This window comes from Oryctolagus cuniculus, chromosome 4 (genome assembly GCF_964237555.1).
Source record: "Oryctolagus cuniculus chromosome 4, mOryCun1.1, whole genome shotgun sequence".
In the NCBI taxonomy this organism is placed as follows: domain Eukaryota; kingdom Metazoa; phylum Chordata; class Mammalia; order Lagomorpha; family Leporidae; genus Oryctolagus; species Oryctolagus cuniculus.
The window spans coordinates 69,371,130-69,388,385 of NC_091435.1; the positions used below are offsets into that span (position 1 = coordinate 69,371,130).

At 38.9% G+C, this 17,256-nt stretch overlaps 1 protein-coding gene and 1 pseudogene across 7 annotated transcripts in view; both read right to left on the reverse strand.

Annotated features, from left to right (window-relative positions):
* CFAP44 (cilia and flagella associated protein 44) overlaps nucleotides 1–17,256 on the reverse strand; it is a 133,890-nt gene that overhangs the window by 49,627 nt on the left and 67,007 nt on the right. For 6 of the 7 annotated variants that reach the window (XR_011387872.1, XR_011387873.1, XR_011387874.1 and 3 more), the window contains 5 exons: nucleotides 10,120–10,265; nucleotides 8,907–9,177; nucleotides 4,622–4,677; nucleotides 4,316–4,478; nucleotides 607–737 (listed from right to left, as the gene is read on the reverse strand). Coding sequence is in view for 4 of the 7 variants with exons in the window: in XM_070072116.1 (XP_069928217.1) it covers nucleotides 607–737; nucleotides 4,316–4,478; nucleotides 4,622–4,677; nucleotides 8,907–9,177; nucleotides 10,120–10,265 (767 nt within the window). In the remaining 3 variants the exon portion in view is untranslated. The remainder of the gene's footprint in view (nucleotides 1–606; nucleotides 738–4,315; nucleotides 4,479–4,621; nucleotides 4,678–8,906; nucleotides 9,178–10,119; nucleotides 10,266–17,256) is intronic. The other variant, XM_070072118.1, reaches the window with a different exon arrangement.
* LOC127482943 (serine/threonine-protein kinase Nek4 pseudogene) lies at nucleotides 1,793–4,309 on the reverse strand (annotated as a pseudogene).

Consider the following 17,256-nt stretch of genomic DNA (forward strand, 5'->3'; position numbering starts at 1 on the left):
TGGATGGAAGACTTCTTTCTCTCATGGAAGACACCTCTCTCTCCCTCTCTCTCTCTCTTTCTCTCCTTTCTCTCTATGCCTCTCCTCTCTCTGTATAACTCTGACTTTCAAATAAATAAATAAATCTTAGAAAAAAAGGTAAGTTTGGGGGGCTGGTGCTGCAGAGTAGAAGGTTAAGCCTCCGCCTGCAGCACAGCATTCCATATGGACACTGGTTGGAGTCCTGGCTGCTCCACTTCCAATTCAGACAGAAGGTTACAATCTTTCCTTATAAATTGTTTGATTTTACTTGTTTTTTCATTTTTAAAATATACACATGTTCATGTACTAATTTGATGAAAAATAATTTGTCAAAAACAAAGTATATATAGACTATATACTTTAAAAAATCTAATTGTTAAATACACTTCCCACATGTGAACTAGAGATGAGTAAGCAGTAAGTTCAGGAAGTTAGCAGGAGCAGTGACAGAGGATTCCATAAGGTTTAAACTTATGGGTATTCAGAAGCCTGTTATCTGGCCCCTTTGTTGACATTATTGCTGCAACTGCTTTATTCAAATATGTGTTCTCAAACATCTTAAAGTGTGGGAAATACAGATCCTACCTATTCTGTAGCTTCATTAGGCAAAGTTCATGTTTCTCTTTTTCCCAAGCTAGTTCTTTTTCCACTTGTTGGATTTTGTGAGCCGTTTTTCTGTCAATATCAGCACGGATTTTGGAATCAAGATCAAAATCCTGCAGACAGAATTATCAAAATGAATACCTTATCAATGCACTGTATTGACCCTCTGTTTCATGTACAGATACAGAATTTTAAACTTTTTAAAATTGTTACATGTTAATTTTTAATTAGTTTTGAACAGAATCAATGCGATTTATAGATACAATTCTTTATTTCATAAAAAATTATTTCCTGGGTGGACGTTCCTTCTTATTAAACTAATATGTGCTGTACATTTAAAATATGGAAAGACAAACAAGTTCTTGAGGTGCAGAAAACAAACGTCAGGAGACAGATGTTAAATATATCCAATGTAACTAAAAAGACCTGGACTTTACTTACAAATTGCTTAAATGGAAAAAGGAATTCACTTTTAAGAAATATTTTAAGTAATGGAAAAATCTAGTAAAACAAAGATGCAAACACATACTGATTTACAAAGACCAAATACCTCTTAAATTCTTGTAAACCCTAAATAAGGTTAACATTAAGTGAAAATCAAACATTAAAAGTCCATCAATGTGTAATAAAGAACTCAGTTGCTCAAGTACTACAAAGAATTTCATATTCTTTAAATCTATTCCCAGGATAGTGAATTGACTTTCAACACTAGTCCCTAAGGGTTATTAACAATAGCAGATGATTTTGCTGGACATGTCATTAATTTCTCTTACTGCTTTTATCATTTAGTACAATATAAAACTTCCAATGCAATATTTTATGGCCTCCTTTTTAATCTAACTAGTACCTAGAAAACTCCTTTTTAATCTAACTAGTACCTAGAAAAATAAAGTTCTAGATATAAAGTTGGTGGTTTAAGGCTCAGTAAATAGTAACCACATGTAACTTTTTCTCATAAAGGGAATATGAAAACCAATGTTTCTGTTTTTTTCTTTGTGTGCTTCATATTATTTTGTTCTGTCCAATTTATTTCCAGTAAGAAATAAAAGGATTCTGAATAGGTTCCAAAGAACTGTTACATTTTTTAAGCCAAAAACCTTGGAAAATATATCTTTTTTTTTTGGAAGATTTATTTATTTATTTGAAAGTCAGAGTTACACAGAGAGAGGAGAGGTAGAGAGAGAAAGAGAGAGAGGCCTTCCATCTGCTGGTTCACTCCCCAATTGGCTGAAACACCCAGAGCTGCGCTAATCCGAAGCCAGGAGCCAGGAGCTTCTTTCAGGTCTCCCACGCAGGTGCAGGGCCCCAAGGACTTGGGCCACCTTTCATTGCTTTCTCAGACCACAGCAGAGAGTTGGATTGGAAGTGAAGCAGCCGGGATTTGAACAGGTGCCCATATGAGATGCCAGCACTGCAGGCAGCGGCTTTACTTGCTACGCCACAGCGCCAGCCCTGAAAATAGGTCTTTAGTTCTGGAAGCAAGTAGAAAACATTCTCAAAAGTTCACATTTTCTTCAAGAAATTTTAACGGGAGAGCTTTCACACTGTATGTAATATATTTTTCGTCCCTGTGCTCCCGCAAACATACCTCTCTCTTCAACTCATCCTCATCTTCCACAAGATCATTCACCTGCTCTAAAAGCGGAACCCCTAGGCCTGGATTATATCCGCTCTCAAGACTTCAATATTCTGATCTTTTCCGATCCTGGCATGACGGCTGAAGGTAGCCCTTTAAAATGCAGCTGTTTGGCCTGCTCTGCAACTTTCCTGTGAAGTACCAACATGTCCCGATACTTCCGATGGAGTGCGAGTTCTGACACTGGATTTGGTACCGGCAGATCTTCACAGCTCTCTTCGGAATCCAGCTTCAGAGTCTGAGTCATCAGCTCATTCCCCTGTACGACCTTTCCCTTCCCTGGAAGCCTCATCGGACTCATCAGCCGAACTTGTGTAAGGACTTAGCTCATCCTCAGGCAGTCCATGAATCAATCCCCTCTCAGTGACGTGCAGGGGGAAGAGGACCATTGGGCAGGGTGGGCTGGCCTTCCTCCTGTGGCCTCCCTGGCTCCGCTGCACTGAAGGGCCCGAGGGGAGCATCTCTTCCCGTGACTGCTTCAGTCGGCTTCTCTCGGGCTGATAATGGTCGATCTGTGGATGACAGCTCACAGCTCCTTGAACCGCTCACACACCCAGTGGCCACTCTACTTTGGTTTTTAGCATCTTTTTGTGTTATCTAACACCACGTTCGCAATAGTGGGATGAGAAGGCAAAGTCCAGGAGGTGCCTCATGGATCTGTCTCTTTCCCAGTGTGTTCAGTCTGTTCTCTTTTCTTCCATCGTCTCTGTAGAGACAGAGATGGTTCAGACCCTGAGTTGTGCGGCTGGAAACCTGTGTGGATTCTGCCCAGATTCTTGTATGTATCACTCTCCGGGTCCTGTGGCTTTTGGTCTTTGTGTAGGGGTTGCAGAGGCTTCATCACTGGTTCATTCCTTTCACCAGTGCCATCATCAGAGGAGCAAGTGGGAGCCAGGTTTTCAGGTTGAGCCCGGGACTCAGCGGAATCCAGCAGCCCCTCCTTCTTCACTTGAGAAATGCAGCATTGATTTTCTGGCTCATTAGAGGCATCTAAGTGTATATGTTGATTCACCTGAACTAAGCCATCACTCAGGGAGTCCCTCCTTTCAGCAGGTAAGATGTCACTGTCTACCCTACTGACCTTGGCTAGTGACTGTGAAGTACTCCCCATCAGGTTTAGACCTAACAGCAATTCCACTTATGAAGAGTTTCTTGAACAAAAATGAAAAAATAAGAATACTAATCACAAGGAAGGTACATGGGACTTTGCAAACTCACAAAGGGAAAAAATTAATATAAAACTGACAATTTTGTGATTGTCTTCAAAGCTACAACAATACTAAGTCATCTTTTAGAAACTTTGTGGATCAACCAGGTACTATCTTCTCACTAGATTTGATGAATTATAGAAATGGAATCACAGAAAATCAAATTATACATATACCTACCCTACAGACACTATGGCTATATACTGTAAGCGCTGACAGCCAGATACAATCCTATATTTATACTTAACCTTGTCATAAAAAAATTAAATGAGAAGTAACTAAATCCAATAGTAAACTTGTGTTATGTAGAGGCTTACGTGCTTCCAAACTAAGTTGTGTGGTGGGATCTGCATTAAGAAGTTAAGTTGCAGGGCTGCTGTTGTGGCGCACTAGGTTAATCCTCCACCTGCGGTGCCGGCATCCCATATCGGCACCGGTTCTAGTCCCGATTGCCCCTCTTCCAGTCTAGCTCATAGCTGTGGCACGGGAGGGCAGTGGAGGATGGCCCAAGTGCTTGGGCCCCTACACCCACATGGGAGACCAGGAGGAAGCACTTGGGTCCTGGCTTTGGATCGGCGCAGTGCCAGCCTTGACGGCCATCTGGGGAGTGAACCAGCGGAAGGAAGACCTTTCTTTCTGTCTCTCTCTCACTGTCTGTAACTCTTTCTGTCAAATAAATAAATAAAATCTTTGGGAAAAAAAAAAAAAGTTAAGTTGCTGCAAACACACAGACCGGTCAAAGGGAAGCTTAAAGATGATTTTAATTGTTCCCATTCACTGACAAAGTAGTGGTCACAATTCAGAAACAACTTATGCTAAACTTAAAATCAAATTTACTTAGACTTACTGTCCGTTTAAACTGCATATGCTTTGGTAATTCTTTATTCATTGCTAATAGTTTCAAAAATTCATTCCTCAAAGCTTTGATTCGCTCTCTCTTCCCAGCCTTTATTTCTTCCACTTCTTTCATTAACTTGTCATGCTCTCTTTTTCTCCTGGCATTCTCAATACTGAAAACAAATTTAAAAAGATGACAGGAAAGCATATGAGAAAGCTTATATTTGATAATTCTGAAATTCATTTATGTTGGTCAACTATTAGCTTGCTTTGCAAAAACTAAGGCCTAGTTAGTATTTATCAAAAATTCCCATACCTGTATACTTTGGGATCTTCAATATCTTCTGGAATTGGCTCTGATTCAATTCCATACTAGAGGAAGTAAAGGAAAACATTTTTTATATATAAATATATATATATATATATAATCACATATTTCTATTAAAATATTTAGGAATAAGATGAAGTTTTTTCCCTGCCAACTTAAAAAAATTCTGTTCAAGGTATAAAAATTCTATCTATTTCATATATACAGATTCAGGAACACAGTGATACTTCCCACCCTACCCTCCCTCCCACTCATGCCCTGCCAATTTCTGATAACTGTAGTTTGAAAAATAGCTTCATACAAAACTAGAGAAAACCTGCACCTGATTAAACTTGTCTCTGCTTCATTTAAAGGAGTAGGTAGAAAAAGTCTAGAAACCTAGTCTATGTTTGTAAATAACACCGCAATTTTTCCTTATATGGTAAATTACTAATAATGTGCTATTAACAGGATATGTACACACAAAATTTCTAAATTATTAATTTCAAATGTTTTTGAGCATATCACTTTATTATATGCATAATTTCCCAAGGATCTCATGGGTACCCTAGGGAGATTTTAAAATACATAAATGTATTTTTAATTTTAAGTAAGCATTTTATATAACCTTTTTTTTTTTTTTTTGACAGGCAGAGTTAGACAGTGAGAGAGAGAGAGAGACAAAAAGAAAGGTCTTCCTTCTGTTGGTTCACCCCCCAAATGGCTGCCACGGCTGGCGCACTGCGCCTATCCGAAGCCAGGAGCCAGGTGCTTCTTCCTGGTCTCCCACACGGGTACAGGGCCCAAGCACTTGGGCCATCCTCCACTGCCTTCCCGGGCCACAGTAGAGAGCTGGACTGGAAGAGGAGCAACTGGGATAGAACCGGTGCCCCAAATGGGACTAGAACCTGGAGTACTGGCACTGCAGGTGGAGGATTAGCCCAGTGAGCCACAGCGTGAAAAATTCACAGAATAATACAATCTTCTTGAGAGAAAAAGATAAAATCAGAAATGTAAATCAGTTTAAGTGGGAATCTGAAGTAAATCATCTAAAAGCATGTGTCTATTCAGGGGCTATGTTGTAGAATGTTGTAGTTTGTGATGTTAAGGATGACGAATTATAACCAACTGTACAAGGAATCCAACTACTTGGTTCTGAATTAAAACTGAACTTGTCTAATTCTCTATTATCTCTCATGCAAGGTCTATTTTACTGTCATTTGTCGATAAAGTTGTTGGATTACTTTTTATAAATGTGAAATATAAACACAGTGTTATATATATATGAAATGAGTACATAGTTTTATGGAAGTCAAGTTTATGACTTTAGTAAAAGTTAAGTCAAACATGCTTAATATAAGATACAGTGATGGCTAATAAATTGTACTTAACTGTTTTTCAGGCGTTAAGCATGTAAAATTTTATTTACTTTTATTCTTCTATTGCCCAGAGCTAAGTCTCTAGCATCATGTGATTTCCAGTGCTTATACTGATATTCAGCCAACAGTGTCCTGGACATAATTGTTTAAAATAAGGTTGGGTTAAACAAAGATGTTCCTTACAGTTCCAAAATGTATGCCATTGTACCTAATTCCTGGCTACACATTAGAATTATGTACAGAATATTGTTTAATACATTGATGCCTTGACCTAAACTTCAGAGATTCTAATTTAATTATTCTTGGTAGTACTCAGGCATCTGAACTTTTAATGTTTCCCTAGATAATTCTAAAGTACGGTGGGATAAGAACCTCAGACCTATACAGAACTTAGTTAGATGTCTTATTTTCTTTTTCAACTCTTTGTGACTTCACCTTCTTAAAAGCACAGTCTGCCTTAGTGGTTAAAGAAAAAAAATGGTGGGGCAGATGTTGCAGTGTAGTGGGTTTAGCACATCCCATATTGGAATGCAGGTTCAAGTGGCTGCTACTCTACTTCCAATCCAGTTTCCTGCTAGTGCACCTGGATGACAGCAGACAGTGGTCCAAGTACTTGGATTCCTGATACCATTTGGGATACTTGGGTGGAGTTCCTGGCTCCTGGCTTTAGCCTGACACAGTGCTGGCTCTTGTGGGCATCTGGGGACTGAACCAGCAGATAGAATATCTCTTCCCCCTTTCTGCTTTTCAAATAAATAAATAAATGTCTTGAAAAATAGTGCTTGTAGACATATAGGCTTCTAAGGAGAAAGCTGACTGTACACAAAAATATGAAGATTTTGTTTTTGTTTATATACATTTCCTTCTGTGATTCCTCTCTCCAAGACTAATCCTCTTTATTTATTTTTTGACAGGCAGAGTGGACAGTGAGAGAGAGAGAGACAGAGAGAAAGGTCTCCTTTTGCCATTGGTTCATCCTCCAATGGACACTGCGGCCAGCGCGCTGCAGCCGGCGCACCGCGCTGATCCGAAGCCAGGAGCCAGGTGCTTTTCCTGGTCTCCCATGGGGTGCAGGGCCCAAGCACTTGGGCCATCCTCCACTGCACTCCCGGGCCACAGCAGAGAGCTGGCCTGGAAGAGGGGCAACCGGGACAGAATCCTGCACCCCAACCAGGACTAGAAACCGGTGTGCCGGCGCCGCAAGGCAGAGGATTAGCCTAGTGAGCCACGGCGCCGGCCTGACTAATCCTCTTTAAATGTTGGATCAGACTCCAAATTTTGCTGCTATTAAAAGCAATGAAAATTTTCCTGCTCATAGCTTCCCTACATTGTGTGTTCTTTTGAAGAAAGTTACGAATTAAATGGGAACCCAACATGTTCATAGGAATTTTAACTAGAGTCCTTCTAATATAACTACTAAGACTTCAGGAGAAATTCTAATGGTTAATAAGTAGTGGTTTTGGCCAGCGCCACGGCTCACTAGGCTAATCCTCTGCCTTGCGGCGCCAGCACACCGGGTTCTAGTCCCGGTCGGGGCGCTGGATTCTGTCCCGGTTGCTCCTCTTCCAGGCCAGCTCTCTGCTGTGGCCCGGGAGTGCAGTGGAGGATGGCCCAAGTCCTTGGGCCCTGCACCCCATGGGAGACCAGGATAAGTACCTGGCTCCTGGCTTCGGATATGCGCGGTGCACCAGCTGCAGCGCACCAGCTGCGGCGGCCATTGGAGGGTGAACCAATGGCAAAAGGAAGACCTTTCTCTCTGTCTCTCTCTCTCACTGTCCACTCTGCCTGTCAAAAAAAAAAAAAAAAAAAGTAGTGGTTTTATCCAAAGGAACCACCTTGATAACAGAAAATGCAGGTTCTATGACAATACATAATTTGGGGATCCAAAATCTCAATCTTCCTCAAAAGCCAAGAATAATCTATATAGCCAAAGAATAAAATAATTTATACTGAAAAAAAGACTTATTTACTTGAAAGGCAGAGGGACAGAGATACAGAGAGACCAGGAATTCCATCTGGGTCTCCCACATAGTTATATTAGAAAGATCATTCCTATGAGCATGTTGGGTTCCCATTTAATAGGTAACTTTCTTGAGTCACGAATTCAAGTACTTATGGCATCATCTGTTGCCTCCCAGATGCATTAGCAGGAAGCTGGGTGGGAAGCATGGAGGAGTCTGGACCTGAACCAGCACTCCAGTATCAGATTTAAGTGTCCTGAGTAGACGCTTATCCCACCGTAACACCCAATCCATACTGAGTCTTTGATCATGATTCACATTATCATGTTCTAATACCAAGGCTTATACTTTTTTCTATAATGAATGAATAAAAACCAAAATATATATCTGAAAAAAATGTGCATCTTTCAAAAAACTTGATTAAGAGATTGACTGACAATGTTTTTCTACTTATTACCAGTTGAATTCTTTATTTAGTGGAGAATAAAGCTTGCGATTATAAAGTAAGTTAGAAGTATGTCATTGTAAAATATAAAAGAAAAATAAATAAAGAAGACAGAGGGTGGGAGCAAGGAAGGAGGGGAGAGTAGGGTGGGAAGTATTATTATGTTCTTAAAACTGTATATATGAGACACATGAAATTTGTTGTCTGTATAAATTTTTAAAATATGAAAAAATAAATTGACACAGAAAAATTGATGTATTCTTTCTTAGTTTAGGGAACAACAACCTTTAGTAATAAAAGAAACACAATACCATTAATGTCAGATAAAGAAGCATTAGGAAATAAAATTATAATATTTGTAGGAAGATCAGACTACAAGGTGAATGTGTCTAAACAGTTTTAAGTTTTTAAAAATACTAATAATTTTAACATCACTATTCTAAAATAAAGTTTGCAATTATCATTATGGCTATTAGTTAGTTAATTGGTTTGTTTAGTTACTTACATACCCTGGGAGATGGCACTTTGGCTTTGAGTTCTTTCTTTAATACAAATTCAGAAAAAATGTTAAAAATAAAGATATTACTATCTGCTCCAGCAGTCACCAAAAAACGGTCATCAAAACTAGTAGAAATGCTTTTAATGCATCCATAATTATTGTCATGCATACTGAAGTGCCAATATTCCACCAAATTGGCTAATGAAGTATCATTCTCACTTAAGGTATAGACTCGAATTGCTCCATTTCTCATTCCACAAAACATCATAGTTTGGTTAATGCTATGAAACAAAAAGAAAGTAAATAATTGTTCCTGTTAATCTAAAGGTAATTTTCAATTTCCAATTAATTGCCAAATGAATACATTTTTAATAGCAAAAACGTATGGATTGAACTGCATATACTGAAAATTCCTGTGTTGAAGTCCAAACTCCTAATACCTCAGAAGTAGCTGTACCGTGAGACAGGCTCTTTAAAGGAGTAATTAAGTTAAAATGAGAACCTTAAGGTGGTCCTAATCCAGTCTGACTGGCATCCTTACAAGAAATGGAGATTAGGACACAGGCAGAGAGGCACCAGGGATACCATGCATATAGGAAATACCAGGCCAGGACAGAGTGAGGAGGCAGATATCTGCAAGGCAAGGAGAGAGACCTCAAGAAAATCCAAATCTGGTGACAGTTTCAGCCTGAAACTCCAGCCTCCAGAACGGAGAAAATAAATTTCCATTGTGTAAGCCTATAGGCTGTGATATTTTATTCTGGCAGCCTTAACAAACTAAGGACTGAGGGAAAAAAAAAAGTCAATTTGAAGTTTGGATGCACTGTATTACATCTTCAGATGAATTACTGGCATATATGATCAGTTCTTTTATATCCAATGGAAAATAATGAAAATTTTTTCTCTAGAATCATGTCATCCTAATCCTTCACTTTCTGACCATGCAGTCGGAGCGTCCTCCTAAGTAACAGAAGGTACATCCACACAATTCAATAATGTGATAAACACAAATTCTGAAAAAGTAGGTGATGGGTGGGTTTAAATGCAATTTCAGGACTAGCTTTTATTTATTTATTTGTTCATTCATTCATCCAAATGTTGTTTGAGTATCCCTTCATCTGGATGGATCCTTTAAAAATTACAATACCTTTAATGAACATAAACACCAACGCTAATGGGATATAGTTTTTTTTTTCTAACAAACTTTAAAAAATTCTGTTCACCTGAAAGTGATAGCTTGGATGGGGTTATCTTCTGTATCCTCAAGAAAACAGAAATCAAAAGGTTCATCTTTCTGTTCTTTGAAATCACTCTCTTTATCATATGAGGGGAATGCACAGTGATACAGAAAACCAGAATCATAGCCACCCTGTCAAAATAGATAAATATCAAAGAATGTGATACGTGGACATAACACATTTGACAATTTTTTTATTATTCCAAATTTTAAAAACATAAAATAGATGCTTTAAAACATATACTTTATATGACTTCTATGATTCTTGATATATTTCATTATTTTCATAAAGTATCCCCATCATTCATTTATATGCAACTATATAATTATAAGTGCATATGAAGGTTTGTGCTTAGAAGTTACCCTGTAAGGACACACTGGTACAGTATGGCTCCCATATAGCTCTCAAACACTGACAGGTGCCCCAGTACACCACCAGACATAATGACCACACCCACTGGGGTCCACTGTGGTGGGCCCACTCCAGACAGAAATGCGCATATTCTACATTTCTGCCATATCAGCTACACTTCAGATGCATGTGTCTGCCAGAGCAGTCTTGCCCCCGTGGGATCTTTGAAAGTGACAAGAGCCAAAAACCACAGCCAGGTATCCCATGCCAACAAAGCTCTTCCACCTAAGATGTTTCCCACAAACCCTACAGCTTAGGTCACTGAGACATTACCCATACTGATTATGCTGAAAACCTACATGAATACTACTACCTCAAAGCACATACTAGGAAGCAATGGTAATAGCCTATCCAACCAACATCCTAAGACACATCACCAGAACAAAACCTTTGACAATAAAAGCCACCCCATAAAATTGGTAGAGGCAACTGGTGTGTCAGATGCCCAAATATCAATGCAAGACCACAAGAAACATTAAGAAAACATGGCAACATGGTACCTCCAAAGGAACACACTAGTTCTCTGGCAATAGATCCTGAAGACAGGGAAAACTGATGAATCACCTGACAAAGCATTAAAAAATGATTTTAAGGAAAACTTAAAAGAGATATAAAAGAAAACAGAAAGAAAAGTCAACAAAAGCAGATAAATTCATTATATGAATGAGAAATTTAGCAAAGATACAGAAATCATTTAAAAAAGAATAAAATAGAAATCTCTGAGCTAGAGAATTGAATAATTGAAATTAAGAAATATAATTGAGAGCAACAAGAGCAGATTGGATCAAACAGGAGAATTTCTAAGCTTAAAGACTATTCTTTTGCAAAAACTTAGACAAAAAAAAAAGAGAGAAAAGTCAAAAGAATGAAGAAAGCCTATGAGATTTATAGGACACCATTAAGTGGCAAATATTAAGATTATGGATGGGGCCGGCACTGTGGCATAGCAGGTAAAGCCGCGACCTGCAGTGCCGGCATCCCATATGAGCACCAGTTCAAGTCCCAGCTACTCCACTTCTGATCCAACTCTCTGTTATGCCCTGGGAAAGCAGTAGAAGATGGGCCAAGTGCTTGGGCCCCTGCATGTCCGTGGAAGACCTGGAGGAAGCTCCTGTCTCCTGGCTTTGGATTGGCCCAGTTCCAGCCGTTGTGGCTGATTGGGGAGTGAACCAGTGGATGGCAGATCTTTCTCTCTGCCTCTCCTCTTTCTGTGTAACTCTTTCAAATAAATAAATAAATCTTTTTTAAAAATTATTATGGATGTTCCAGATGAAGAGAAGAAGAAAGGCATAGAAAGCCTATTCAATAAAATAATTGCTAAACACTGTCCAAGTCATGGGGAAGTTATGAACATTCAGGTCCAGGAAGCTCAAAGGACTACTAATTGACTCAATAACAACAAAAGGACCTTCTTTGGGAATACTGCTTATATATATATATATATATATATATATATATATATATATATGCTTATATATAAGCAAACTGTTAAAAGTAAAAGACAAAGAATAATTCTAAAAAGCACAAGCAGAAAGTGTCAAGTCACATTTAAAGATATTCCTGTTAGACTAATAGGAAACTTCTCAGCAGAAACCTTGCAAACCAGAAGAAAGTGAGAAATTTTCAAAGGCCTGAAAGAAAAAAAACTTGCCAATCAAAACTACTATACCCAGGAACACCATACTTCAGAAATTAAGGAGAAATAAAGTCTTTGCAAGACTAACAAAAACTAAGGGAATTCATTATCATGAGATCAGCCCTACAAGCAAAGCCTAAGGGAATCCTACATTAGAAGTAGAATTATAACAACTAGCATCACAAAAGCATGTGAAAGCACAAAACTCATTATGGGAGACACAACAAGGACATAAAGAAAGCGAACCACAAGTAAGAATGATGATGAGCAGAAAACAATTAACAAAGTGACAGAAGTATGTATTTACTTATTAATAATAACCATAGGGGCCAGGGCTGTGGCGCAGCGGGTTAACGCCCTGGCCTGAGGTGCTGGCATCCCATATGGGCGCTGGTTCAAGACCCGGCTGCTCCACTTCCAACCCAGCTCTCTGCTATGGCCTGGGAAAGCAGTAGAAGATGGCCCAAGACCTTGGGCCCCTGCACCCGTGTGGGAGACCTGGAAGAAGCTCCTGGCTCCTGGCTTTGGATCGGGGCAGCTCCGGCCATTGTGGCCAATTGGGGAGTGAACCAGTGGATGGAAGACCTTTCTCTCTCTTTCTGTCTCTCCTCTCTCTGTGTAACTCTGACTTTCAAATAAATAAATAAATCTTAAAAAAATAATAATCATAAACAGATTAAATCTCCCATTTTAAAATATAGCCTGGTCTAATGTGTGAAAAAAATAAAAACAATATATGCTGTCTACAGAAATTCACTTTATTTTTCCCCCAGAAGCCTTTTATTTAAGGAAAACAAACTTCATGCATTTCATAAGTACAACTATAGGATTATAGTGATTCCTCCCACCATACCTGCCATCCCACGCACATTCTTACCCCTCTTCCTCCTCTCTCTCCTATTTCCATTTTTATTTTTCACTGAGATCTATTTTCAACTAACTTTATACAAGGTTATATTCGGTTAATTCTATACAAAGTAGAGTTCAACAAATAGTAAAAAAACAAAAAACTGTTCCTCAACAATCAAAACAAGGGCTGTTCAAAGCCATTGCATCTCATAGTGACAATTTCACTTCTATAGATTATCTTTCAGGTGCTCTATTAGTTATCAATATCAAGGAAAACATATGGTATTTGTCCTTTTGGGACTGGCACATTTCACTAAGCGTGATGTTTTCCAGTATCATCTACTTTGTTGCAAACGACAGAATTTCACTTTTTTTTACTGCTGTGTAATATTCCACGGTGTACATATCCCATAATATCTTTATCCAGTCTTCATTTGATGGGCATTTGGGTTGATTCCATATCTTAGCTATTGTGAAATGGGTTGCAACAAACATGGGGGTACAGATAACTGTTTCATATGCTGATTTTATTTCCCTTGGGTGAATTCCCAGCAGTGGGATGACTGGGTCATATGGTAGGTCTATAACCAGATTTCTGAGGTATCTCCATACTGTCTTCCACAGTGGCTGTACCAGGTTACTTTCCCACCCAATTGTTACAGGCATTTGGAGAGTGAATCAGTGTATGACAGAAGCTCTCTCTCTCTCATAATTGAAAAGTTTAATTTAAAAAAATAAGAAAATAAAAATAATAACAAGTATCTTCTCTGACCACAATGGAATAAAACTGGAAATAAATATGAGAGAAACTTTAAAAACTGTACGAATACTGGATATTAAACAACATTCTCTTGAATGACTAATGGGTCAAGAGGGAAATCTCAAAGTCTCTCAAAACAAATGAAAATGAAAACACAATATACCAAACCTATGTCATACATAAAAGAGAATTATGAGGAGACAATTTTATAGTAGTAAGTGCCTACTTTGAAAAAAATACAAAGTGTACAAATACACAGCCTAATGATACAACACAAAGAACTAGAAAAGGAAGAACAAACCAAACCCAAAATTAGCAAAAGGAAAGAATAACAAAGATCAGAGAAGAAATAAATGAGAAACTTAAAAAAAAAGACAAGAGATCATGAAAAGAACATTTTTTTCTTTTCTTCCTGATTTTTATTTTTTTTAACTTTCATTTAATAAATATAAGTTTTGAAAGTACAACTTTCTGATTATAGCAGCTTTTCCCCCCATAACTTCCCTCCCACCAGCAACCATCCCATCTCCTACTCCCTCCCCCATCCCATTATTCATCAAGATTCATTTTCAATTTGGGTTTTTTAAAATAAACAAAATTGGGGCCAGTGCTGTGGCATAGTGAGTAAAGCCACCGGCTGCAGTGTCGGCATCCCTTATGGGCACCAGTTCAAGTCCCAGCTGCTCCACTTCTGATCTAGCTCTCTGTTGTAGCCTGGGAAAGCAGTAGAAGATGGCCCAAGTCCTTTGGTCCCTGCATCCCCGTGGAAGACCTGGAGGAAGCTCCTAGCTTCCGGCTTCAGATAGGCGCAGCTCCGACTATTGCGGCCAACTGGGGAGTAAACCACTGGATGGAAGTCCTCTCTCTATTTGTCTCTGTCTCTGTCTCTCTCTCTCTCTTTCTCTCTCCCTCTGTAACTCTTTCAAGTAAATAAATAAATCTTTAGGGACCAGCGCTGTGGCACAGTAGGTTAATCCTCCACCTGCAGTGCAGGCATCCCATACGGGCGCCGGTTCTAGTCCCGGCTGCTCCTCTTCCAATCCAGCTCTTTGCTGTGACCTGGGAAAGCAGTAGAAGATGGCCCAAGTCCTTGGGCCCCTGTACCCGTGTGGGAGACCTGGAAGAAGCTCCTGGCTCCTGGCTTCAGATCAGCGCAGCTCTGGCCATGGCAGCCATCTGGGGAGTGAACCAACAGACAGAAGACCTTTCTATGTCTCCCTCTCACTATCTGTAACTCTACCTCTCAAACAAAAATAAATAAAAATCTTTAAAAAATAAATAAATAGATCTTTAAAAAAATAAAATAAACAAAATTGTCAAGTCTTTAGCTAGACCGGACAAGAATTGAAGACTACTAAAACAAATAAAATCCTACTTCTCCTCTCCCTCCAGCTCCCTGTTCAGCTCCCTCTCACCCCAAAAGCATAGACAACAAAAGCAAAAATAAGCAAATGGGATTACATCCAACTAAAAAGTTTCTTTACAGCAAAGGAAATAATCAAAAAAGTAAACAGACAACCAGTATATTTGCAAATCAGTCATGAGACAAGGACCTCAAATAATTCAGCAGCAAATAAAACAAACAATTCTATTTTAAAATGAGCAAAATGACCTGAACAGACATTTCTCAAAAGATGATATACAAATGGCCAATAAAATTTTAAAGATTGATTTATTTACTTATTTGAAAGGCAGAGTGACAGAGAAAGGGAGAGAGAGGGAGAGAGGGAGAGAGCAAGAGCAAGAGAGAGAGAACAAGGGAGCGGGCACTTCCATCTGATGTTTTACTCCCCAAATGGCTGCCATGGCCAGGACTGGGCCAAGTGGTAGCCAGGAGCCAGGAATTCCATTCAGGCCTCCTACGTGGGTGGCAGGGGCCCAAGCATTTGGGCCATCTTTTGCTGCTATTCCAGGCACATTAGCAGAGAGTTGGGCAGAGGTATAGCATCTGTAACTTGAACCAGTGCTCATAGGAAATGCCAAAAAAAAAAAAAAAAAAGAAAAAAAGAAAAGAAAAGAAAAAATTAAAAGTGAAGTTATGGAAATAAAAGCCTAACTGGAATGGGTAGAAGATCAAATTGGAAGTGAAGAAGTGAAGCCCATGACCACAGTTAGCTCTTTACAGGACTTTCAAAAACTATGGTCATGCCTTCAAAATGAGAATGTTTTTTCTACAGCACCTGCTTGGCTGAAGGCACAGAGTTGGCATATAGTTGGATGCAATAGGGTTAGTGTCACTATTTCTGTGAACTGTGCTGTAACCTTGTTTGTTAGTACAGATTAATGGTTAAGGGCATGGACTCTGGACCCAGACTACCTGAGTTCACATCCTAGTTCAGGCCTCATTTGTTATATGATCTTAGATAAGTTACTTATCATCTCCATGCATTTCTTCATATGCAAAATATAAGTAATAATGGCATGTATTTAACAGGTGGATTAAGTAAATCACTTAAAATGGGCCCTGGTACAGATTAAGTAGGTTATCATAGTTAGCAAGTAAGAATACAAGATGCCCAGTTAAATTGAAATTTCAGATAAATAAAAAACAATTTTTAGTGTATATCCATATAATATTTATTTGACAACCCTAAAAGTAAGCAGTAAGTATGTTTAGTAATTAATATTTTTCTACATATATTTCCAGGACACTAGAAACCTAATGTATTACAGTTAATTCTTCCTGTGCCTTTTTCTGGTATATGAGATTTCCTGAAGGCAAGAACTGTGCCTTATTTATCTCTTTACTCCTTGAACTCCACATAATAATAGTCATTAACAATCAGTTCATAAGTCACAGAAGAAAGACATAAAGGTTTTGCACTAAAACGGGGTCCTTTGGTGCTTCCAAGACTACTTTACATCCTTTTTGCTGCTTGCTTTCTTTGAAGTGGCAACAAAAAGTATAATTCCAGGAACAGTTGAGGAGTCAACTCCTATCACTCCTTACAGCCACAGTCCTTGGCTGGTCAGAATCCCAGCCTGGCCAAAGACCTGGACTTGGTATGAGTTAGTAATGATCTTTCATACATACTTTTGTCATGTTTTTGTAGATGGAATTGAAAATTGCCACATCTTTAATGAAGGAAATCTTGCTTTGTAACAGATTGATCAAACATTTCATGATAAGATTAGGAAATATACCATGAGAGAGTGTATTCCCATAACATTCTGACAGTCCCTGGTACAGGTCTTCCTAATATCCATTTTCCTCTTCTTCCTTACTTGCTAAGTCTCAATCTTTTTCAAGGTGGTAATGAGAACATCTTAAAACACTCATCTTAGACTTCCAAATGATCACACGGTTGCAGACAATGAAAGTAAGCAAAAAGTCTACAGGACAGTGCTGCCAGGAGAGCTACTATTTTAAAACTGAAAAATGACAGACTTAGCTGGACAACCCCATAGCTCCTTTCCCTTCTACCCTTTGACCTGCCTGGAGCAGGTATTACTATCATGGTTGACG